General features: G+C 57.4%; 1 protein-coding gene across 1 annotated transcript; it reads right to left on the reverse strand.

Annotated features, from left to right (window-relative positions):
- Positions 1-1,860: 1,860 nt before the first annotated feature.
- Positions 1,861-25,620, reverse strand: ARCN1 (archain 1 coat protein complex I subunit delta). The gene is given in 11 exon segments (XM_078882451.1): positions 1,861-3,299; positions 4,153-4,357; positions 4,945-5,053; positions 7,671-7,818; positions 8,687-8,852; positions 10,571-10,735; positions 11,286-11,356; positions 11,358-11,519; positions 12,923-13,102; positions 19,227-19,490; positions 25,472-25,620. Coding segments are annotated over 11 exon segments (1,563 nt in total). The 5' UTR covers positions 25,475-25,620; the 3' UTR covers positions 1,861-3,209.
- Positions 25,621-26,112: the final 492 nt, after the last annotated feature.

A 26,112-nucleotide genomic window follows, 5' to 3' on the forward strand; every position in this document is an offset into this window, starting at 1 on the left:
CCCCCTCACCTCACCTCCCCCTCACCTCACCTCCCCCTCCCCTCACCTCACCTCCCCCTCCTCACCTCACCTCCGATGGGCCGTCGAAGGCCTCCTCGTTACACACACACACACACACGATGACGTCACCGCAACTCACCTGAGTAACAGTGGCGCGATGACGTCAGAATCGCCGACCCCCACCAGGAAAGGGGGCGTGAGTGATGACGTCACGGAACCGCCCGCTTATGGTGGCCCGGGCTGGGGGAAGTGGGCGGGGCTTGCTGAAGGCCTCCGCCCACGTGACGCGCGACGTCACCGGCCGCAACACGAACGTGACGTCATTTCGGAGAACACTAAAAAAAGCCCCGCCCCCCTCCCGCTCGGCGCGTGACGTCATCGCGGAGCACAATTTTGAAATCTAGTTATATGACGTCACAGCGGCGCGTTTGCGATGACGTCATACACCCCCCTCCCCCTAGGTCGACTCAGCCTCTAATGAGTAGAGTACCCGGTGCGGCGGTGTGTAGTAAGGGGCCGTTCATAAATGACGTCATGCGATTTTGGACGATTTTTGACCCCCCCTCGTCACATGACGTCACAAAAAGTCAGACCCCCCCCCAAATATGACGTCACAAAGCTCTGCCCCCCCCAAAATAAAACATGCTTCAAATCGCTTTAAACTATTGTCCTTGTAGTGCGTATTTAATGTGGCGCTGCACTCTGATGTTGTAGGAGAAAACATTTATTACAAAGTCAATTTAACTAAGTAGAGAACGTGTTGTCTATATTCATTTAAAGTTGCGCAATTTGATGTGACGTCGCATTTCTCAACCCCCCTCGCCCCCCTCGTCACAAATGTCTGACCCCCCCCTAGGTGCGTGACGTCATTTATGGACGGCCCCTAAACACGGCCACTAGGGGAGACAAAGGCGGCCGGGCGTGGTTACTGGCCACCCACCCCTCGTGTGCCACAGTGCCGGTAGCCTTCACTGGGTGCTGCTGCTACTCGCAGCACTCACACTTTTGTTTTCATCTTCTTGGTTCTTTCGGTAAAGTCACGTAGAAGGGAAATAATAAAATAATAAAAATAAAACTTTATAAAGTAATAAAAATAAAACATAATAAAATAATAAAAATAAAACTTTATAAAGTAATAAAAATAAAACATAATAAAATAATAAAAATAAAACATAATAAAATACAATTCTCACGACGTTTCGGCCACAACGCAAGCAGCCGTCCTCAGGTGAAGAACAGGTCTGTCGGGAAGGAGAGTGGGTGTTGGGCAGAGGTCGCAATCGGGTACCCGATACCCGGCTACGGGTACCCGTTTGCGACCCTGGTGCGGCCGGGTACGGGTAGGCCGTGAGTCACTGGTGAGTCACCGTTTGTCACTCATTTCCCAACGTCTTGTCTCTTCTCACAATTCAAGTTCCTAGAATCAACCCACCCGCGCCTGCAACATGGCTTCATCCCAGAGGTCGCAACCGGGTACCCGATACCCGTACCCTACCCGATACCCGGCCGGGTACGGGTAACCGGGTATTGGGTACGGGTACCCGTTTGCGACCCTGGTGCGGCCGGGTACGGGTACGGGGGGTACGGAATCAAAACCCGTCTGCGACCTCTGCGTGAGGCTGATGGAGACCGCACTGCAACCGTATTGGAGAGCGAGCCGACTTCGTGTGCCGGGCGGTACGATGGATGTGGTGTGCCGGGTGCGGTGAGCCCGGCCGGATGTGGGTTGAAGATTTTAACGCCAAAGTCATCCTCCCCCCCCCCTCCCTCCGTCTCAGCGGCTCCCTCCCCGCAACTCTCACAGACATCTCCCTCGCCAGCCTCCTCTTCCGGGAGAGAACTTGAATGAAAGTGGATCAATTTTTTTTTTCTCTTAAACTTTTATTATTTTTTATTTAATTTCGGCTCCGAATGTTTGGTCCGAGTTTTGACAAGTGCGTGGTGCGTGCGTCCATTGTGCCCACGTGTGTGTGTGCCCGTGTGTGTCCCCGTGTGTGTGCGCGCGTGTGTGCCCGTGTGTGTCCGCGTGTGTGTCCGCGTGTGTGTGTGCCCGTGTGTGTCCGCGTGTGCGTGTCCGCGTGTGTGTGTGCGTGTGTGTGCCCGTGTGTGTCCGCGTGTGTGTGTGCGTGTGTGTGTGCGTGTGTGCCCGTGTGTGTGTCCGCGTGTGTGTGTCCGCGTGTGTGTGTCCGCGTGTGTGTGCCCGCGTGTGTGTGCCCGCGTGTGTGTGCCCGCGTGTGTGTGCCCGCGTGTGTGTGCCCGCGTGTGTGTGCCCGCGTGTGTGTGCCCGCGTGTGTGTGTGCCCGTGTGTGTCCGCGCGTGTGTGTGTGCGTGCCCGTGTGTGTGTCCGTGTGTGTGCCCGTGTGTGTGCCCGTGTGCGTGTGTCCGTGTGTGTGTGCCCGTGTGTGTGCCCACGTGTGTGTGTGCCCGCGTGTGTGTGTCCGCGTGTGTGTGTGCGTGCGCATATGGCTAAGTGATGTATGTTGAACTTCTTTCGCAGCGTACGTAACCAACCGTGCTTATCGGAGGGGCGTGAGTGGGCGTGTGTTTGTGTGCACGTGCCAGTGTATATTGAGAAGTGTGCATGAGTTTGTGTGTGCGAGCGTCTGTGTGTGCACGAGTGAGCGTGTGTGTAAGTCTACGAGATCGTGTGTGAGGATGTGTGTGTGTGTGTACGTGTAAGTCTACGAGATCGTGTGTGAAGATCGTGTGTGAAGATGTGTGCGCGTCTGCGTGTGCACGGTCGCTCCTGTGTAGGGAATGGGCGTGTGAATGAGTTGCGTGTTGTGTGCATTTAGCGCGTGTGTACGATAGCTGCTGTTCTAACACCACTTGTCCCAACAGCCCATGCAGGCTACACGCGGAACCTTGATATACGCGCGTGTGCACGTATGGTTATGTGTGTGCGCGTACGTTTATGTGTGTGTGTGCACGTACGTTGATGTGTGTGTGTGCACGTACGTTGATGTGTGTGTGTGCACGTACGTTTATCTGTGTGTGTGCGTGTGCCGTTCCGGCCTTCAGAGGTGCTCGCGAACAGCACTTTGCCCCAACAGTCTGTTAAGGCTACACGGGGGATCTTTGTCTTTGTGCGTGTGTGTATATATCTATGTGTGTGTATATGTGTGTGTATATCTATGTGTGTGTGTGTATATATATATGTGTGTGTGTATATATCTGTGTGTGTGCGCGAGAGAGTGGAAATCCGCCCCTCACACGATCTCGTATTTGTCCACTACGAGCGACGTCTCCATGGAGAACTTGGTCGGCAAATCCCCGTCGACCAAACTCACTCCCGTCACCTGTGAACACATCATCGTCAACACCATCATCAACACCAACACCATCATCAACACCATCATCATCATCAACACCATCATCATCATCAACACCATCAACCACTCCCGTCACCTGTGAACACATCATCGTCAACACCATCATCAACACCATCATCAACACCATCATCATCATCAACACCATCATCATCATCAACACCAACACCATCATCAACACCATCATCATCATCAACACCATCATCATCATCAACACCATCAACCACTCCCGTCACCTGTGAACACATCAACACCATCACACCATCATCACCATAAACACCATCACCATCACCTGAGAACACATCAACACCATCATCATCAACATCACCACCACCATCATCATCATCATCACCTGTGAACACATCATCACCATCAACACCATCAACACCAACCACTCCCATCACCTGTGAACACATCAACACCATCAACACCATCAACCATTCCCACCACCTGTGAACGCATCAACACCATCACCATCAACACCATCACCTGTGGAACACATCAACACCATCACCACCATCACCACCAACACCATCACCGCCACCACCATCATCACCACCACCACCATCATCACCACCATCATCACCACCATCATCACCACCATCATCACCACCATCATCACCACCATCATCACCATCATCACCATCATCATCACCACCATCATCACCATCATCATCACCACCACCACCACCACCATCATCACCGCCACCACCATCATCACCACCATCATCATCATCAACGCCACCATCATCACCACCACCACCCCCACCATCACCGCCACCACCACCACGAGCCCAGCACGCCGGGCTGATCCCCCGCGTACCACGATGTCGCAGTAGGTCTTGCGCGAGAGGAAGGTCACGGCGAGGGGGAAGAAGTCGGAGGGAAGGCCGGGGCAGCTGAACTCGAGGCTGCCGCTCTTGGCCTTGGCGTCGATGAGGGGCAGCCGCCACTCCAGATGGCCCCGCCGCGTGTCGTGGGAGTACTCCCCGTCCAGCTCGCCCACCACAGGCACGCCCGCCCCCGCCCTGCGGGGAGACACGGGGAGACACGGGGGGGGGGACAGGGTGAGACACGGGGAGATAGGGTGAGACACAGTGACACAGTGAGACACAGCGAGACACGGGGAGACACGGGGAGACACGGGGGGGGGACAGGGAGACACGGGGGGGGGGACAGGGAGACACGGGGAGACGTGAGACATGGGGGGGGGACACGGCGGGGGAGACATGGGGAGGGGGGTAGACACGGGGGGGGAGACACGGGGGGGGGGGGGGAGGACACGGGGGGGACGTGTCTGTGTGTGTGTCTATGTCTAGTGAGGAGTGGTGGTGTAGTGGTTAGCGCTGCGCTACGAACCTCGTGACCTGAGTTCCATTCCCGCTCACGGCCAACACCAGTGAAGATTATCTGAACCGGTCGTGGGCCTCCCCTAGGTCGACTCGGCCTAAAAAAATGAGTACCTGGCGCGGTGCGTGTAGCAAACGTCACCACTGTACCGTGTCTATGTGTGTGTGTGTGTGTGTGCGGTGTCTGTGTGTGCCTTGTCTCTGCGCGTGTCTCTGCGTGTGTGTGTCTGCGTGTGTGTCTGCGTGTCTCTTGGTGCAAGTCTCACGGGAGGGGGATGGTGATGACGACGTCTGTGAGCTCCAGCGTCTCCTCCTGCAGCTCGTACTCAATGTTCACGTCGCAGCCAGAGCCGCTCTCCGACGGCCAGCAGTTTACTGGGGGGACGGAGACACGGGGGGGGGGGGACGTGAGACACGGGGAGACACGGGGAGACACGGGGAGACACGGGGGGGGGGGGGGGAGACGGAGACACGCGGAGATGTGAGACACGGGGAGACGTGGGGAGACACGGGGGGACACGGGGGGGGGGGGGAGACACGGGGAGACACGGGGAGACACGGGGGGGGGGACACGGGGAGACACGGGGGGACACGGGGAGACACGGGGGGGGGGGGGGGGGGGACACGGGGAGACACGGGGGGACACGGGGTGACACGGGGAGACACGGGGAGACACGGGGAGACACGGGGAGACACGGGGGGACACGGGGAGACACGGGGAGACACGGGGAGACACGGGGAGACACGGGGAGACACGGGGAGACACGGGGAGACACGGGGAGACACGGGGGGACACGGGGAGACACGGGGGGACACGGGGTGACACGGGGAGACACGGGGAGACACGGGGGGACACGGGGAGACACGGGGAGACACGGGGGGACACGGGGGGACACGGGGAGACACGGGGAGACACGGGGAGACACGGGGGGACACGGGGGGACACGGGGGGGGGGGGGGGGAGACGGAGACACGCGGAGATGTGAGACACGGGGAGACGCGGGGAGACACGGGGAGACACGGGGGGACACGGGGGGACACGGGGGGGGGGGGGGACACGGGGAGACACGGGGGGACACGGGGGGGGGGGGGGGGGGGACACGGGGAGACACGGGGGGACACGGGGTGACACGGGGGGGAGACACGGGGAGACACGGGGGGACACGGGGAGACACGGGGAGACACGGGGAGACACGGGGGGACACGGGGAGACACGGGGAGACACGGGGAGACACGGGGAGACACGGGGAGACACGGGGGGGGGGGGGGAGACGGAGACACGCGGAGATGTGAGACACGGGGAGACGCGGGGAGACACGGGGAGACACGGGGAGACACGGGGAGACACGGGGGGGGAAGGGGGGGACACGGGGAGACACGGGGAGACACGGGGGGACACGGGGGGACACGGGGGGACACGGGGGGACACGGGGGGGGGGGGGGGGGACACGGGGAGACACGGGGGGACACGGGGAGACACGGGGGGACACGGGGAGACACGGGGAGACACGGGGAGACACGGGGAGACACGGGGGGGGGGACAGGGTGAGACACGGGGAGACACGGGGAGACACGGGGAGACACGGGGAGACACGGGGGGGGGGACAGGGTGAGACACGGGGAGACACGGGGAGACACGGGGAGACACGGGGGGAAACGTGAGACACGGGGAGACACGGGGAGACAGGGGCATCACCCTGAGCCCTCCCTCACCCCCGTCTCGCCCCTCGCCCAGTGAGCGTGTGTACTGGTGTGCGTACTTACTGGTGAGCGTACTGGTGAGCGTGTGTCTGTGTGTACTTACTGGTGAGCGTGTGTGTGTGTGCGTGTGTGTGCGTGTGTGTGTACTGGTGTGTGTGTGCGTGTGAGTGTGTGTGTGTACTGGATGAGTGTGAGTGTGTACTTACTGGTGAGTGTGTGTGTGTACTGGTGTACGTGTATGCGTGTGTGTACTTATTGGTGAGTGAGTGTGTGTGTGTGTGTACTGGTGAGTGTGTGTGAGTGTGTGTGTGTACGTGTGTGTGTACGTGTGTGTGTACTTACTGGTGTGTGTGAGTGTGTGCGTGTGTACTGGTGAGTGTGTGCGAGTGTGTACTTACTGGTGAGTGTGTGAGTGTGTGCGTGTACTTACTGGTGTGTGTGTGTGAGTCAGTGTGTGAGCGTGTGTGTGTGTGTGTACTTACTGGTGAGCGTGTGTGTACGTGTGTACGTGTGTGTGTACGTGTGTGCGTGTACGTGTGTGCGTGTGTGTGTGCGTACTTACTGGTGTGTGTGAGTGTGTGTGTGTGTACTGGTGTACGCGTGTGTGTGTGTACTGACGAGTGTGTGTGTGTACGTGTGTGTGTACGTGTGTGCGTGTGTGTGTGTACGTGTGTGTGTACGTGTGTGCGTGTGTGTGTACTTACTGGTGAGTGTGAGTGTGTGTACGTGTGTGTGTGTGTACGTGTGTGTGCGTGTGTGTGTGTGTACGCGTGTGTGTGTGTACGTGTGTGTGCGTGTGTGTGTGTGTACGTACTGATGAGTGTGTGTGTGTGTGTACTTACTGGTGAGTTTGAGTGTGTGTACGTGTGTGTGCGTGTGTGTGTACGTGTGTGTGTGTGTGTGCGTGTGTGCGTGTACGTGTGTGTGCGTGTGTGTGTGTGTACGTGTGTGTGCGTGTGTGTGTGTGTGTGCGTGTGTGTGTACGTACTGATGAGTGTGTGTGTACTTACTGGTGAGTGAGTGTGTGCGTGTGTGTATGCGTGTGTGTACTTCTGATGAGTGTGTGTGTGTACGTGTGTGAGTGTGCGTGTGTGTACGTGTGTGTGTACGTGTGTGCGTGTGTGTACGTGTGTGTGTACGTGTGTGTGTGTGTACGTGTGTGTGTACGTGTGTACGTGTGTGCGTGTGTGTACGTGTGTGTGTGCGTGCGTGTGTACGTGTGTGTGTACGTGTGTGCGTGTGCGTGTGTACGTGTGTGTGTGTACGTGTGTGCGTGTGTGCGTGTACTTACTGGTGAGAGGCACGAAGCTCTCGTCCGCCGTCTGCAGCCTCCACTTGAGCACCCCGACGTCGGTGTGGAGGGGAAACGACTTGTCGGCGTTCTTGAGGCCGATCAGCGACGAGGCTGTGAACAGCTTCTTGTCCACGTTGGGGTGCGTCTGTCAGAGACACGCAAAGACAAAGATCCCCCGTGTAGCCTCGACAGACTGTAGGGGCAAGTGCCGTTAGCGAGTAGCAGCACCTACGAAGGCCGGCATGGCACACGAGGGGGTGGGTGGCCAGCGCCACGTTTAGACACCGCTACACCAGGTACTCATTTGAGGCCGAGTCGACCTAGGGGAGGCCCAGGACCGGTTCAGATAATCGTCACTGGTGGTGTTGGCCGTGAGCGGGAATCGAAACCGGGTTCGTAGCGCGGCGCTGCACCACCGATACCGGTACACACACAGAGAGACAGACAGAGAGACACAGAGAGACACAGATAGACAGAGAGACAGACAGAGACAGACAGACACAGAGAGACACACAGACAGACACACGCGCAGACAGAGACTCGTACAGAGATAGAGAGATATTCATGAAGAAAGATGCAGGCGAGTGGGTGAGCGAGTGGAGGGGTGAGTGGAGAGGTGAGTGAATGGATGGGTGGGCGAGTGAGTGGAGGGGTGAGTGAGTGAGTTAGTTAGTTAGTGGAAGGGTGAGTGGAGGGGTGAGTGAGTGGAAGGGTGAGTGGAGGGATGAGTGAGTGGAGGGGCGAGTGAGTGGAGGGATGAGTGAGTGGACGGGTGGGTGGGTGAGTGAGTGAGTGGATGGGTGGGTGAGTGAGTAAGTGAGTGGACGGGTGAGTGGAGGGCAAGTGGGGGGGTGAGTGGAGGGGCGAGTGAGCGAGTGAGTGAGCTGGAGGGTGGGCGAGTGAGTGAACGTGTGGGCGAGTGAGCTGGAGGGTGGACGAGCGAGCCAGCGAGCGGACGAGTTGCCACCGTGGCGACGCGCGAGCCCCCTCGCGTCCCGCCGTGCGTGCGTCACCTGCAGCTGCGCCCCCTTCTTGTCGTGGTTGTCCACGGCGATGCGGATGCGCGCGTGGCTCTCGTCGGCCACGCGCAGCGTCACCAGGCCCAGCAGCTCCATGCTCTGCAGGCCGCCGTCGCGGCCGCACACCAGCGACAGCTTCTCCTCCACACGCAGGTGCACGCTGGGGGCACGCGCACGCACACGTACGCACACACACACACACGCACACGCGCACACGCACACACGCGCACACGCACACACGCGCACACACGCACACACACGCACACACACACGCGCACGCACACACACACACGCGCACACACGCACACACATACGCACACACACGCGCGCACACGCACACACGCGCATGCACACACGCACACACACGCGCACACGCGCACACACGCGCGCACACGCACACACACGCACGCACACACGCACACATGCACGAGACCACACGTGCACAGACGCGCGCACACACGCACACACACGCCACAGACGCAGGTTTACACAGGCGGTCCCCGCCGTCACGGACACGCACCGGTGGGAGAGGGTGAGCGTGTGTGTGAGCGAGTGAGTGAGCGTGTGGGCGGGTATGTGTGTGTGAGGGAGCGAGCGTGAGTGAGCATGTGTGTGAGCGAGTGAGTGAGCGTGTGGGCGGGTATGTTAGAGTGAGGGATTGAGTGAGCGTGTGTGTGCACGTGAGCGAGCGTGTGGGCGTGTGTGTGTGAGGGAGTGAGCGTGAGTGTGTGTGTGTGTGTGCGAGTGAGTGCGTGCGAGTGAATGTGTGTGTGTGTGCGAGCGTGTGTGCGTGCCCTTGCCTCTCTGTGTGTGTGAGTGAGTGTGCGAGTGAGTGAGTGTGCGAGTCCACATGCCTCTCTGTGTGTGAGTGAGTGTGCGAGTGCGCTTGCCTCTCCGTGTGAGCGTGCGAGCGAGTGTGTGTTTGTGAGTGTGTGTGCGAGTGAGTGTGTGTGTGTGCGAGCGAGTGTGCGTGTAAGTGTGTGTGTGTGTGTGCGAGTGTGTGTGTGCGCGTGTGAGTCTGCATGCCTCTCTGTGTGAGCGTGGCAGCGTGAGTGTGTGTGTGTGTGCGAGTGAGTGCGTGCGTGCGAGCGAGTGTGCGTGTAAGTGTGTGTGTGTGTGTGCGAGTGTGTGTGTGCGCGTGTGAGTCTGCATGCCTCTCTGTGTGAGCGTGGCAGCGTGAGTGTGTGTGTGTGCGAGTGAGTGTGTGTGTGTGCGAGTGAGTGTGCGTGCGCTTGCCTCTCTGTGTGTGTGAGTGAGTGAGTGAGCGTGTGAGTGCGCTTGCCTCTCCGTGTGAGCGGGCGAGCGAGTGTGCGAGTGAGTGAGTGTGTGTGTGAGTGAGTGTGCGAGTGAGTGAGTGAGTGTGTGTGTGTGAGTGAGTGTGCGAGTGAGTGAGTGAGCGAGTCCACATGCCTCTCTGTGTGTGTGAGTGTGTGTGAGTGTGTGTGAGTGTGTGTGTGCGAGCGTGTGTGCGTGCGAGTCCACATGCCTCTCCGTGTGAGCGTGCGTGTGGGTGTGTGTGCGAGCGAGTGTGTGTGTGAGTGTGTGAGTGTGTGTGCGTGCGAGTGAGTGTGTGAGTGTGTGTGTGCGCGAGTGTGTGTGCGTGTGTGTGCGCGTGCCTCTCCGTGTGAGCGTGCGTGTGGGTGTGTGTGCGAGCGAGTGTGTGTGCGTGCGTGTGTGAGTGTGTGTGCGTGCGAGTGAGTGTGTGAGTGTGTGTGTGCGCGAGTGTGTGTGCGTGTGTGTGCGCGTGCCTCTCCGTGTGAGCGTGCGTGTGGGTGTGTGTGCGAGCGAGTGTGTGTGTGAGTGTGTGAGTGTGTGTGCGTGCGAGTGAGTGTGTGAGTGTGTGTGTGCGCGAGTGTGTGTGCGTGTGTGTGCGCGTGCCTCTCCGTGTGAGCGGGCGCAGCGATGGCCTTGCCGTTGTCCTGGCGCTTGTGCGCCGCCGCGTTGGAGGCGACGACGCGCTCGCCCTCCGACTTGAGCTTGTCCACAAACGAGTCCACCTCCTTGCCCTTGCTGCCCAGCTTCATCGCCTTGCCACTCGAACGACTGCGGCAACAACAACCACAACAACCACAACAACCGCGTCACCCACCACCCCAACAACCACAACAACCCCAACAACCAAACGTGGATGGGGAAACAAACCGGAGGACCCGGATAGAAATCCACGCGACCACAGGGAGAGAGAGAGACACGCAAACTCCAAATACGCAGCAGGCGACAGGGTCGGGATCAAACCCACGACCTCCTGTACACCAGGCGAGGTAGTTAACATCTCCTAGCCACCGTGGGATCGAACCCACGACCTCCTGTAGACCAGGCGAGGTAGTTAACATCTCCTAGCCACCGTGATGATGATGATGATGATAAGAGAGAGAGACACGCAAACTCCAAATATACAGCAGCAGCAGGCGTCAGGCTCGGGATCGAACCCACGGGATCGAACCCACGGGATCGAACCCACGGGATCGAACCCACGGGATCGAACCCACGGGATCGAACCCACGGGATCGAACCCACGGGATCGAACCCACGGGATCGAACCCACTAACCACCCGCACACCAGGCGAGGTAGTCAACATCTCTGCGCGTTCACCTGGCCGCCACGGAGGTCGCCCTGGGCTTGTCGTTGTCGTCGAGCGCCGAGCCCCCCAGCACGGGGGAGGAGGAGGTGGGGCCCCCCCCCCACGCCCCCCCCCATGCCGCCCCCCCCACCACCGAAGCCCCCGAAGGCCGGGGCCTTCTTGCCCGTGCGCTCCGCGTCGCGACGCACGGCCTGCAGCTCCTTGGCGCGTTTCTTCATCTCGGCTCGAGCCTCCCGCTCCTGGGTCTGTGAGGTGTGGTGGTGGTGGTGGGGGGCAGAGGGGGGTGAGGGTGAGTGACAGGGTGAGCATGAATGAGTGCGTGTATGTATGTGTGGGTGGGTTGGTGCGTGTGTGGGTGGGTGGGTTGGTGAGTGTGTGTGTGGGTTGGTGCGTGTATGGGTGGGTGGGTTGGTGAGTGTGTGTGTGGGTTGGTGAGTGTGTGGGTGGGTGGGTTGGTGAGTGTGTGTGTGGGTTGGTGCGTGTATGGGTGGGTGGGTGCGTGTGTGGGTGAGTTGGTGAGTGTGTGTGTGGGTTGGTGAGTGGGTTGGTGAGTGTGTGTGTGGGTTGGTGAGTGTGTGGGTTGGTGAGTGTGTGGGTTGGTGAGTGTGTGTGTGGGTTGGTGAGTGTGTGGGTGAGTGTGAGTTGGTGAGTGTGAGTTGGTGAGTGTCTGGGTGGGTTGGTGAGTGTGTGGGTTGGTGAGTGTGAGTGTGGGTTGGTGAGTGTGAGTGTGGGTTGGTGAGTGTGTGGGTGAGTGTGAGTGTGGGTTGGTGAGTGTCTGGGTGGGTTGGTGAGTGTGTGGGTTGGTGAGTGTGAGTGTGGGTTGGTGAGTGTCTGGGTGGGTTGGTGAATGTGTGGGTTGGTGAGTGTGAGTGTGGGTTGGTGAGTGTCTGGGTGGGTTGGTGCGTGTGTGGGTTGGTGAGTGTGTGTGTGGGTGTGTGTGTGTGTGGGTTGGTGAGTGTGAGTGTGGGTTGGTGAGTGTGTGGGTGGGTTGGTGAGTGTGTGGGTGAGTGTGAGTTGGTGAGTGTCTGGGTGGGTTGGTGAGTGTGTGGGTTGGTGAGTGTGTGGGTTGGTGAGTGTGGGTTGGTGAGTGTGTGGGTGGGTTGGTGAGTGTGTGGGTGAGTGTGAGTTGGTGAGTGTCTGGGTGGGTTGGTGAGTGTGTGGGTTGGTGAGTGTGTGGGTTGGTGAGTGTGAGTGTGGGTTGGTGAGTGTCTGGGTGGGTGAGTGTATGAGTGTCTGGGTGGGTTGGTGCGTGTGTGGGTTGGTGAGTGTGTGTGTGTGGGTGTGTGTGGGTTGGTGAGTGTGTGTGTGGGTTGGTGAGTGTGTTGGCAAGTGTGTGTGTGGGTTGGTGAGTGTGTGTGTGTGGGTGTGTTGGTAAGTGTGTGTGTGGGTTGGTGAGTGTGTGGGTGGGTTAGTGAGTGTATGGGCGAGTGGGTTGGTGAGTGTGTGGGTGAATGGGTTGGTGCGTGTGTGTATGGGTGAGTTGGTGAGTGTATGGGCTGGTGAGTGTATGGGTTGGTGAGTGTGTGGGTGAGTTGGTGAGTGTATGGGTGAGTGAGTGTGTGGGTGAGTGAGTGTGTGTGTGTATGTGTGTATGGGCGAGTGTGTGTGGGTGGGCTGGTGCGTGACCGCGCGCACGAGAATCTCTGACCTCCCGCACGGCACGGAACACCTTCTCCTCGTGCGAGTCCATCTCCGTGAAGGTGCGGATCTGCGCCAGGTTGACGTTCTCGCGGTAGCCCAACGCCACGATCTCGTCGAAGGCGAAGATCAACTCGAAGCAGCGCTCAGCGATCTCACTCTCCTCCAGTACCTTGCAGTACTCGGGCACCTACACACAGACACACACACGGATATATACACACAGATACACACACATACAGACACACACACACAGACACACACACAGATATATACATACAGATACACACACATACAGACACACACACAGACACACACACACAGACACACACACGGATATATACACACAGATACACACACATACAGACACACACACACACACACACGGATATATACACACAGATACACACACATACAGACACACACACAGACAGACACACACACACAGACACACACACGGATATATACACACACATACAGACACACAGACAGACACACACACACACACAGACACACACACGGATATATACACACAGATACACACACATACAGACACACACACAGACACACACACACAGACACACACACGGATATACACACATACAGACACACACAGACACACACACACAGACACACACACGGATATATACACACAGATACACACCCATACAGACACACACACAGACACACACACAGACACACACACAGACACACACACACAGACACACACACAGACACACACAGACAGACACACACACAGACACACACACAGACACACACACAGACACACACACACAGACACACACAGACACACACACACAGACACACACAGACACAATCTCGCTCTTCTCCAGCACCTTGCAGTACTCGGGCACCTGGGAGTGGACACACGCACACAGACACCTATACACACACAGACACACAGACACATATACACACACAGACACAGGTACACACACACACACACAAACGCACGCACACACAAACTAACACATGCATACACACACGCACACACACACACGCACACACACGCACACACACAGATACACGCACACACACAGATACACACACACACATACACCCATACAACAACAACCGCCATTCGCCACTAAGTGGCGGTGACGTCACCACGACGCTTGTGCCAGGGCTCTGGACGGGTGCAAGGGGCTGGTAACCCCTCCACCCTCAATTCATTACCACTAAACTACGAATGAAATATAAATATGTAACACCCATACACACACACAGACAGACACACACACACAGACACACAGACAGACACACACAGAGACACACATACACACAGACACACATAGACACACCCAGACACAGATACACACACACAGACAGACACACATACACACACACACACATACACACACACAGACACACACACATACACACACACACAGACACACACACACAGACACACATACACACACCCATACACACACACACACAGACACACACACAGACACACACACACAGACACACACACACACACAGATACACACACACACAGATACACACACAGACACACACACACAGACACAACAACCGCCATTCGCCACTAAGTGGCGGTGACGTCACCACGACGCTTGTGCCAGGCCATGTGCACCTTGAGGCCACGTGAAGTGTCGAACGCCCGCTGGCAGGAGGTCACGGGGCAGACCCAGGTGCCACGGGTCGACTGACCGAGATGACCGAGATGACTGGCTGATGCACCACCTGTGCCCCCTACTGTGCCAACTTGCTGTGCTTTAGCCACCCGGCGCTCCGCTCGTTGTTGTGAGCGTCGCTCCTCCGCCCTCCGTTGTTGTTGGAGGGCGACTGCCTCCAACTGCCCAGTAGCGTCCTTCACGAGCCTCCTCCACTGAGGCCGATCTTGACACCGCTGGTACCAGTCATCGGCAAGTCCACTCAGCTCCACGTCCTCCTGTACCACATCACTCCATCTCTTCTCTAGCCCGTGCCGCGCCCGTTTAGCCCCCTCGATCCGGCCGAACAAAAGCTGTTTAGGCATGCGGTGGCTGGGCATGCGGGCTACATGACCCAGCCAACGCAGCCTTGCCTGCCGGAGGAGCTCACTGATGGGACTTTGCCCAGATCTTTCAAGGACTTGTGAGCTCCTCACACAATCCAGCCTGGTTAAACCCAGGATGGATCGTAGGCAGGCCAGCCTAAATGTTTCCAACCGGCGAAGATGCTCCACTAGGGGGGTCCACGTTTCGCAAGCATAGAGAAGGGAGGGAATGACCGTGGCCGAGAAGACCTGAAGCTTCGTGCGGAGCGACAGACCAGGTAGCTTCCACACAGCGTTACGCAACCGATGAAAAGATATTGCCGCTCGACTGATTCGGAGTGAGACCTCTGCTGATAAACTGGAGCCGGTCATGAGCACACTGCCCAGGTATGGGAAACTCTCTACTCTCTCCACAACTGCCCCATCACCGATTGGGAGTTGTGGGGGCGGAGTGCCCGATGGTACAAAATACCCAGGCAGGTGCTTAGTTTTGGTGGGGCTGATGGTAAGGCCCCACCTCTTAGTGGCACGCTCCAGTCTCAGCAGCAGCGTCTCCAACTCCTCTTCTGAATGAGCAGCTATTACCAAATCATCGGCATACATAACGTGGTTGACCAATAGGGAGCCATCCCTTGATCGAACCCGGGCGTCGATAAGCCTCCCATTGTATCTGTACCAAATGGTAATTCCCCCGGTACAGCTATTGAAGGCTTCACGAACTACGCAGTCGAAATAGATGTTAAATAATGTGGGAGCCAGAGGACATCCCTGTCGCACCCCAAGGTGTACAGGGAAAGGCTCCGACTCCCGGCCACGTAGTTTTACCCGGGCCCGCTCACCATCATGAAGGTCCTTAATGATCGTGAGCAGAGGGTCAGGGACTCCGAAAGCACGAAGAACAACCCAGAGCCCAGTCCTACTGATGGTATCATAGGCCTTGACCAGGTCAATAAAGCAGAGATGTAGGTCTTTTTGGAATTCCCTACACCTCTGCTGTAGCAGACGGACAGAAAATATGGCATCTGTGCAGGACCGCCCTTTCCTGAAACCACATTGGGGCTCCGCAAGCCTCTCCTCAGCATGCCTAGCAAGGCGATGTTGAATAATCCTTGCCAGGACCTTACCCGGCACACTGAGGAGTGAGATGCCCCTGTAGTTGTTACAGTCGGTACGGTCCCCCTTCTTAAAGAGGGGGACCACCAGGGCATCCTTCCAGTCCTGCGGAACCCGTCCAGTGGTCCAGACTGTTGTTATGATGTCATATAGGGCAGTCTGTGCACAAACGCCACCCTCCCTCAGCATTTCGCCTGGGAGATCATCTCTGCCCGGTGCCTTCCCTGGTCTCAGACTCCGGATCGCCCTCAGTACTTCCTCAACAGCCGGTACCTCAGCCAGCCACTCACAGGGGGTGACCTCTTCCAATATTTGAGGCACCGCAGCCTCAGCAGGGTTATCCCCACTTTGTGCCATGATGTTTTCCTGGCTGAGAGATTTTCCCTCCCCCAGGACCTCACAGAAATGCTCAGCAAATCTGCAAACCTGTTCCTGGGGGTCGGAGATTGGATCACCGTTTTTTCCTCTAATGATGGTAATAGGTGTGGCGCTGCAGGTTACTTTTTTGATGGAGTTAAATAGTGATTTATGATCGCGGGCCACTGAGGCAGACTCCATCTCCTCAGCAACCCGCGACCACCACCCATCCTTACAGCGCCTCACGGCTCTCCGAACCTCCGAGCGAAGACTGCGGTAAACCTCCTCATTCTCTGACGTGGGATGCTGTAGGCGATGAGAGTGGGCCTGTCGCTTTTTCTCAATTAACCTGAACACCTCCTCCGTCAGCCAGGGTTCCCGGGGAGGTCTGGACCGCGTACCCAAAGCAGCCATTGCAGCTGCATGAGTCACAGTCTTAAACCTCGCCCATTTACCCTCGACATCAGGTGGAGTGGGGGACGATGCCAACCCCAGCTGCAAGCGATGATGAAATTCTCGCTTGCAACTTTCATCAGCTAACTTAGACCAGGCCACTTTTGGTTGGAATGGGATCCTGGGTGTACACCCACCACCGGAGTGGAAGAATGGCAGGCGCATCTTACAGATGACTAGTCGATGGTCAGAGGGCAGATCAGCTCCACGGTAGGTCCTGGTGTCAAGGACATGGGCTCGCATCCGCTGGTCCGTCACTACGTAGTCCAGCAGATGTTCTTGCTTGGACCCGGCATGCATCCATGATGTTGTGTGGATGCGCCGATGCCGGAAGAGCGTGTTAGTAATTACAAGCCCATGGGCTGCACAAAAATCTAGCAGCCTCCTACCGTTACACACACACACAGATACACACACACAGACACACACACACACAGACACACAGACACACAGACACACACAGACACACACAGACACACACAGACACACACACACACAGATACACACACACAGACACACACACACACAGATACACACACACAGACACACACACACACACAGACACACACACACACACACACAGACACACACACAGACACACAGACACACACACACACAGACACACACACAGACACACACACACACACACAGACACACACACACACAGACACACACACACACACACACAGACACACACACACACAGACACACACACACACACACACAGACACACACACACACAGACACACACACACACACAGACACACACACAGACACACACACACAGACACACAAACACAGACAGACACACACACACACACAGACACACACAGACACACAAACACAGACAGACACACACACACACACACAGACACACACAGACACACAAACACAGACAGACACACACACACAAACACAGACAGACACACACACACAGACACACACACACACACAGACACACACACACACACACACAGACACACACACACACACAGACACACACACACACACACACAGACACACACACACACAGATACACACACACAGACACACACACACACACAGACACACACACACACACACAGACACACACACACACAGATACACACACACACACAGACACACACACACACACAGACACACAAACACAATCTCACTCTCCTCCAGCACCTTCCAGTACTCGGGGACCTGGGAGCGCACACACACACAAGACAAACCTTCCCCGTGTAGCCTCAACAGACTGTAGGGCCAAGTGCTGTTAGCGAGCACCTACGAAGGCCGGCACGGCACACGAGGCTACGAGCACCACCCCCGGCCGTCTTTGTCTCCCCAGCGGCGACATCTTTACACACCGCTACACCAGCTACTCGTTAGAGGCCTAGCCGACAGGACGGGTTCAAATCATCGCCGTCGACCGTGTTGGCCGCGAGCGGGAATCGAACTCCGGGTTCGCGCGCTAACCGCTGCACCACCGCTCCCCCCACCCCACCCCCCCCTCGCCGCGTACGCACTCACTCGCTCGCTCACCCCCCCCACCCCTCGCCGCGGACGCATCCAGCCACTCACTCACCCACCCGCTTACTCACTCACCCACCCGCCCGCTTACTCACTCACCCACCCGCCCACTCACTCACCCACCCCCCCCACCCCTCGCCGCGGACGCACCCACCCACTCACCCACTCACTCACTCACTCACCCACCCACCCGCCCACCCGCCCACCCGCCCACCCGCCCACCCGCCCACCCGCCCACCCGCCCACCCGCCCACCCCGCCCACCCGCCCACCCACTCACCCACCCACCCACTCACCCACCCACCCACTCACCCACCCACCCCCCCACCCCCCCCACCCCCTCGCCGCGTACGCACTCACTCACTTACACACCCACTCACTCACCCGCTCACTCACTCACTCACTCGCCCACCCACTCACTCACCCGCTCACTCACTCGCTCACTCACCCACTCACTCACTCGCTCACTCACCCACTCACTCGCTCGCTCACTCACCCACCCACTCGCTCACCCGCTCACGCGCTCACTCACCCACTCACTCACCCGCTCACTCACCCGCTCACTCACTCGCTCACTCACCCGCCCGCTCACTCGCCCGTTCACTCGCCCGCTCACTCACCCGCTCGCTCACTCGCCCGCTCACTCACCCACTCACCCGCTCACTCACTCACCCACTCGCTCACTCACCCACCCGCTCACTCACTCACCCACTCACCCGCTCACTCACTCACTCACCCACTCACTCACTCACCCACTCACTCACCCACTCACCCGCTCACTCACTCACTCACACACTCACCCACTCACCCACCCCCCCCCCCCACCACCCCACCCCCCCCCCCCGCGTACGCACCACCCTGGAGAAGAGACGCAGCGTCTCGAGGTCCTCCAGGATGTTGGAGTTCTTGGTGGTGACGAGCAGCACGTAGAGCTTCTCCAGGGGCTGGTACACGTAGCGGACGCTGTCCGTCTCCACGAACGTGTGCTGCCTGCCCGAGCCCATGAGCTTGGGGAAGGCGGACAGGAGGCCCTCGATGCGCGAGCGCGACATCTCCACAAACTGGCGCGACACGACGGCACGGCCAGCCTTGGTGCACACGGCCGCCGCCAGAAGCACCTGCGGGGGTAGCGGGGGGGGAGGGTTAGGGGGGGTAGCGTACAGACGCACGTACAGACGCACGCACAGACGTACAGACGTACAGACGCACATACGGACACACGTACAGACGCACGTACACACACGTACAGACGCACGTACAGACGCACAGACGCACGTACAGACGCACGCACAGACACACGCACGGACGCACGCACAGACGCACAGACGCACATACGGGCGGGCGGTGCCCACGCGGAGGGGGGGGCTTCCGAGCGTCGTGACGGTGGTGATGGGAGGTGGTGGTGGTGGCAGCAGTGGCAATGGCGGAGATGATGGTGGTCATGACGGTGGTGGCAACAGTGACAATGGCGGAGATGGAGGTGGTGGTCGTGTAGGTGCTGGTGGCGGCGATGATGGCAGCGGTGAATGTGGTGGTGAATGTGGTGGTGGCGGCAGTGACGGTGGCGATGGTGGCGGTAGTGACAGTGATGGTGGCGTTGGTGGCGGTAGTGACAGTGATGGTGGCGTCGGTGATTGTGGTGGTGGCGGTGGTGATGACGGTGGTGGTGGTGGTGATGACGGTGGTGGTGGTGGCGGTGGTGGTGGTGTGCTCATGGCCTCCGTAGCGAGAAGGGGCCTGGGTTCGACCCGAGACCCAGGCGCCTCTCTGCCTGGAGCTTTTATGAGAATGTGGACTGGAATGTTCTCCCCCTTGTTCTGCAAACTGCAGAGTGTGTGGGCGAGTGAGTGCGAGTGTATGGGAGTGTGTGTGGGTGAGTGTTTGGGTGAGTGAGTGTCTGGGTGAGCGAGTGTATGGGTGAGTGTATGGGAGTGTGAGTGAGTGTGTGGGTGAGTGTGTGGGTGAGTGTGTGGGTGAGTGTTTGGGCGAGTGTCTGAGCGAGTGTGTGGGCGAGTCTGTGGGCGAGTGTGTGGGCGAGTGTGTGGGTGAGTGTCTGGGTGAGTGAGTATGTAGGTGAGTGAGTATGTGGGCGAGTGTGTGGGTGAGTGTCTGGGTGAGTGAGTGGGTGAGTGTGTGAGTGAGTGTGTGGTTGAGTGTGTGAGTGAGTGTGTGAGTGAGTGTATGGGTGAGTGTGTGGGTGAGTGTCTGGGTGAGTCTAAGTGGAGTTTGTGTTCGTAGCGCAGTGCGCTAACCACTGCGCCACCGCTCCCCGCCATGCAAGTATACACAGTCACGGGCAGAGCGGGGGGGGGGGGGCCTTGGGAGACTTTGCACCGGTAAAATCCAGGTGAGAATCCAGGTGAAAACCCAGAACGCCACCACCCACCAAACAGGACGACTTTTGGACGGTGTTTACAACTTTTTTCGTACCGGAATATAGGCGGCCCGTGCCCCTCCCACATTCTTATTCTATGTTTGTGGATACTACCGAGTCGATTGTGTGTAGGGTGTGTAGGCATACATGAGTGTGTGAGTGGGTGAGTGACTGTGTGAGTGGGTGAGTGACCGTGTGAGTGGGTGACTGTGTGAGTGGGTGAGTGGCTGTGTGAGCGGGTGTGTGAGTGGGTGAGTGACTGTGTGAGTGACTATGTGAGTGTGTGGGTGAGTGACTGTGTGAGTGGCTGTGTGACTGTGTGAGTGGCTGTGTGACTGTGTGAGTGGGTGTGTGAGTGGGTGAGTGGCTGTGTGAGTGACTGTGTAAGTGGGTGAGTGACTGTGTGAGTGACTATGTGAGTGTGTGGGTGAGTGGGTGTGTGAGTGGGTGATTGACTGTGTGAGTGACTGTGTAAGTGGGTGAGTGACTGTGTGAGTGACTATGTGAGTGTGTGGGTGAGTGACTGTGTGAGTGACTGTGTGAGTGACTGTGTAAGTGGGTGAGTGACTGTGTGAGTGACTTTGTGAGTGTGTGGGTGAGTGAATGTGTGAGTGGATGAGTGACTGTGTGAGTGGGTGAGTGACTGTGTGAGTGGGTGAGTGACTGTGTGAGTGACTGTGTGAGTGGGTGAGTGAGTGACTGTGTGAGTGGGTGAGTGAGTGGCTGTGCGAGTGGGTGAGTGGCTATGTGAGTCGGTGAGTGACTGTGTGAGTGACTATGTAAGTGGGTGAGTGACTGTGTGAGTGTGTAAGTGGGTGAGTGACTGTGTGAGTGACTGTATGACTGTGTGAGTGACTGTGTGAGTGACTATGTGAGTGGGTGAGTGAGTGGCTGTGTAAGTGGGTGAGTGACTGTGTGAGTGGGTGAGTGACTGTGTGAGTGACTGTGAGTGGGTGAGTGAGTGGGTGAGTGAGTGACTGTGTGAGTGACTGTGTGAGTGACTGTGTGAGTGACTGTGTGAGTGACTGTGTGTGTGTGAGTGACTGTGTGAGTGACTGTATGACTGTGTGAGTGGGTGAGTGACTATGTGACTGTATAAGTGGGTGAGTGACTATGTGAGTGACTATGTGAGTGACTGTGTGAGTGTGTGAGTGACTACGTGAGTCTGTGTGTAAGCAAGCACGTTGAATTTCTTCTGCACCGTACGTAGCCAACCGTGGGGCCCCATCGGAGGCGAAACCTGCCGACGACGTTCAAGACGACGACATTTCCCCGTCACCCCTCTTCGCCCCACGCACTTCGATCTTTCAAACAACCCCTTCAAGAGGGTCCAATCGGCCGTCCTGATTGGCCATCAAATCGCCGCCCGTGCCACGGCCGACCCCAACACGCTCACCGCTGCCGGTCAACGTTGTTGGCTGGCCACGTCACGCAGCGCACGGCGACCGTGAACACATCTTTTGCACGAGGCACTCGCGACCTAACGCTGGCAGGACATCCGTTTTCGTGTGTGCGCGCGCGTGTTAGTTTGTGTCCTCTCCTTCATACCTCTGTTTCACACTCTCTCTGCCTCTGTGTCTCCCCAGATCTCTGTGTCTCTGTGTCTCACCAGATCTCTGTGTCTCTGTGTGTCTCACCAGATCTCTATGCCTCTGTGTGTCTCACCAGATCTCTCTCCCTCTGTGTGTCTCACCAGATCTCCATGTCTCTGTGTGTCTCACCAGATCTCTATGCCTCTGTGTGTCTCACCAGATCTCTCTCCCTCTGTGTGTCTCACCAGATCTCTGTGTCTCTGTGTGTCTCACCAGATCTCTATGCCTCTGTGTGTCTCACCAGATCTCTCTCCCTCTGTGTGTCTCACCAGATCTCTGTGTCTCTGTGTGTCTCACCAGATCTCTATGCCTCTGTGTGTCTCACCAGATCTCTATGCCTCTGTGTGTCTCACCAGATCTCTATGCCTCTGTTTCAAGCTCTCTCTCTCTGCCTCTGTGTCTCACCAGATCTCCATGTCTCTGTGTGTCTCACCAGATCTCCATGTCTCTGTGTGTCTCACCAGATCTCTCTCCTTCTGCCTGTTTCACGCTCTCTCTCTCTGCCTCTGTGTCTCACCAGATCTCTCTCCCTCTGTGTGTCTCACCAGATCTCTATGCCTCTGTTTCAAGCTCTCTCTCTCTCTCCCTCTGTGTGTCTCACCAGATCTCTCTCCCTCTGTGTGTCTCACCAGATCTCTATGCCTCTGTTTCAAGCTCTCTCTCTCTCTCCCTCTGTGTGTCTCACCAGATCTCTCTCCCTCTGTGTGTCTCACCAGATCTCTATGCCTCTGTTTCAAGCTCTCTCTCTCTGCCTCTGTGTGTCTCACCAGATCTCTCTCCCTCTGTGTGTCTCACCAGATCTCTATGCCTCTGTTTCAAGCTCTCTCTCTCTCTGCCTCTGTGTCTCACCAGATCTCTCTCCCTCTGTGTGTCTCACCAGATCTCTCTCCCTCTGTGTCTCACCAGATCTCTCTCCCTCTGTGTGTCTCACCAGATCTCTATGCCTCTGTTTCAAGCTCTCTCTCTCCCTCTGTGTGTCTCACCAGCTCTCTCTCCCTCTGTGTGTCTCACCAGATCTCTATGCCTCTGTTTCAAGCTCTCTCTCTCCCTCTGTGTGTCTCACCAGCTCTCTCTCCCTCTGTGTGTCTCACCAGATCTCTCTCCCTCTGTGTGTCTCACCAGATCTCTATGCCTCTGTTTCAAGCTCTCTCTCTCCCTCTGTGTGTCTCACCAGCTCTCTCTCCCTCTGTCTGTCTCACTCCCTATCTCTGTTCCACTCCGTGCTTCTCACACTCTCTGTCTCACCCTTCCAACGTCAGTGAAAACTCATTCATTGTGCGTAGTTTGTCGTTCTTCTCTGTTGGCCACGTACGGTACTTAAGAATTTCAACATACAGTACAAACCCACCCCCCCTTGTATCATGGGAAAAATAGTTTAGTTAATGTCTAGCTACGTGTCCTAGTCTGCCAAACCATGCCCACCCCTTACTTCCCTTACAGCAATTCAAACAGGGCCTCAAATTCCATCATCAACTACCCCACTACCCTGTTGAATAATAGCAAGCAGTCTTCTTGGTTCTTTCGGTAAAGTCACGTAGAAGAGAAGTAACAAAATAATAAAAATAAAACATAATAAAATACAATTCTCACGACGTTTCGGCTACAACGCAAGCAGCCCTTCTACGTGACTTTACCGAAAAAACCAAGAAGATGAATCCCTGCAGTCACGAAAGCTTTAAATCGAAATTTAATAGCAAGCAGCGTCAAACATCGCCGGCGGGAATCGTTAACATCTGCGGCGCAAATGTTGGTGACAGTTGTGGATGTCGTCTTAAGTGGAGGAGGCAGAGGGGAGCGGTGGTGCAGCGGTTAGCGCTACGCTGCGCTGTTAACACAGCGACCCGGGTTCGATTCTCGCTCACGGTCAACACCACCGGTGACGATTATCTGAACCGGTACCGGGCCTCCCCTAGGTCGACTCGGCCTCAAATGAGTACCCGGTGCGGAGTGTAAACAGAGCAACTGGGGGAGACAAAGGCGGTCGGGCGTGGTGTTGAACACCCACCCCCTCTCGTGTGCCGTGCCGGCCTTCATAGGTGCTGCTACTCGCTAACAGCACTTGCCCCTACAGTCTGTTGCAGGCTACACGGGGGACCTTCGTCTTTGTGTCTGTGTGTGTGCCTGTGTGGGTGCCTGCGTGTGTGCCTGTGTGTGTGCCTGTGTGTGTGCCTGTGTGTGTGCCTGCGTGTGTGTCTGTGGGTGCCTGTGTGTGTGCCTGTGTGTGTCTGCGTGTGTGTCTGCGTGTGTGTCTGCGTGTGTGTCTGCGTGTGTGTCTATGTGTGTGTCTATGTGTGTGTGTCTGTGTGTGTCTATCTGTGTGTCTGTCTGTGTGTCTGTGTGTGTGTCTGTGTGCGTGTCTGTGTGCGTGTCTGTGTGCGTGTCTGTGTGCGTGTCTGTGTGCGTGTCTGTGTGCGTGTATCTGTGTGTGTCTGTGTGTGTGTCTATGTGTGTGTGTCTATGTGTGTCTGTGTCTGTGTGTGTGTCTGTGTGTGTGTTACACGGGGTATCTTCGCCTCAGTCTGAAGTGAAACAAAAAAATCACAAAACCGCGAACTCCGTTTCTGTGAAGAGGGTCAATGTCTCAGCTTGTCAGTCAGTGTGTCTGCACTTCTAACGTCTTCGCCGTATCAAGTGCGGCGCTATAATCACTCGGGCACGATGCCGTTTCATCCAGCAGTGGATTGAACAAGGAGCTGAGCAGGTAATGCGAACAACAAGAAAGATATCCGCATAATAGCGATGTTCCCTTTCATCCAAATTTAAAAAAAGTGTCACTTTAAAAGAACGCTACCAATTACTAAAGCACGCTCCTATTGGCGACGTCGGTTTTAAAACGTAACAATTAAGTTAAAAAGAATAACTTAGTTTGTTTTATGTCACACGCACAAAAAAATCATCACGGAGGGCCTGTTAGGCCATCACCGGACCTCGGCTAGATCCCGGGCGGGCGATGAGCGCCCGTCAGGCGGCAGAGAATCTATCCGAGGCCCGGTGAGTCCCGCGGCGGGAGTCGAGGGCCTTCGCGAATTTTTTTGTTATTGTTGTTAGTTTGGCTTTAACTTTAAAAAACAAACTAACGTTCAACAAGCCCACGGCTCCTTACGAAGCGGCGCTCGTGTTGCTGTTCACTCACCATGGCGAGAGAGGGGAGGAGGAGGAGGAGGTGGAGAGCCTCGCCTGGCGCTGAGCGGGAGGAGGAGGAATGGACGCGGATTGGAGGGCGGCCCGCGGGAGACGAGAAGCCTCAACATGGCGGAGGCCACGTCACCACGGCCACGGAGCCCCCCGCAGCCCCGCCCCTCAGAAACCTCCTCCTCCTCCACGGTGCCCCGCCCCTCAGACTCCTCCTCCATGGTGCCCCGCCCCTCAACCTCCTCCACGGTGCCCCGCCCATCCCCCCACGGCCCCCCCCAACCCCTCACCCCCCACGGCCCCCACCCCTCACCCCCCACCCCTCACCCCCCACTCCCCTCAAGGCCCCCCACCCCTCACCTCCACGGCCCCCCCCACCCCTCCCCCCCCACGGCCCCCACCCCTCACCCCCCACGGCCCCCACCCCTCACCCCCCACTCCCCTCAAGGCCCCCCACCCCCCACGGCCCCCACCCCTCACCCCCCACGGCCCCCACCCCTCACCCCCCACGCCCCCCACCCCTTCCCCCCACGGCCCCCACCCCTCACCTCCACGGCCCCCCCCCACCCCTCCCCGCCCACGGCCCCCACCCCTCACCCCCCACGGCCCCCACCCCTCACCCCCCACTCCCCTCAAGGCCCC

This window comes from Lampetra fluviatilis, chromosome 65, assembly GCF_964198595.1.
Source record: "Lampetra fluviatilis chromosome 65, kcLamFluv1.1, whole genome shotgun sequence".
Classification (NCBI taxonomy): Eukaryota; Metazoa; Chordata; class Hyperoartia; order Petromyzontiformes; family Petromyzontidae; genus Lampetra; species Lampetra fluviatilis.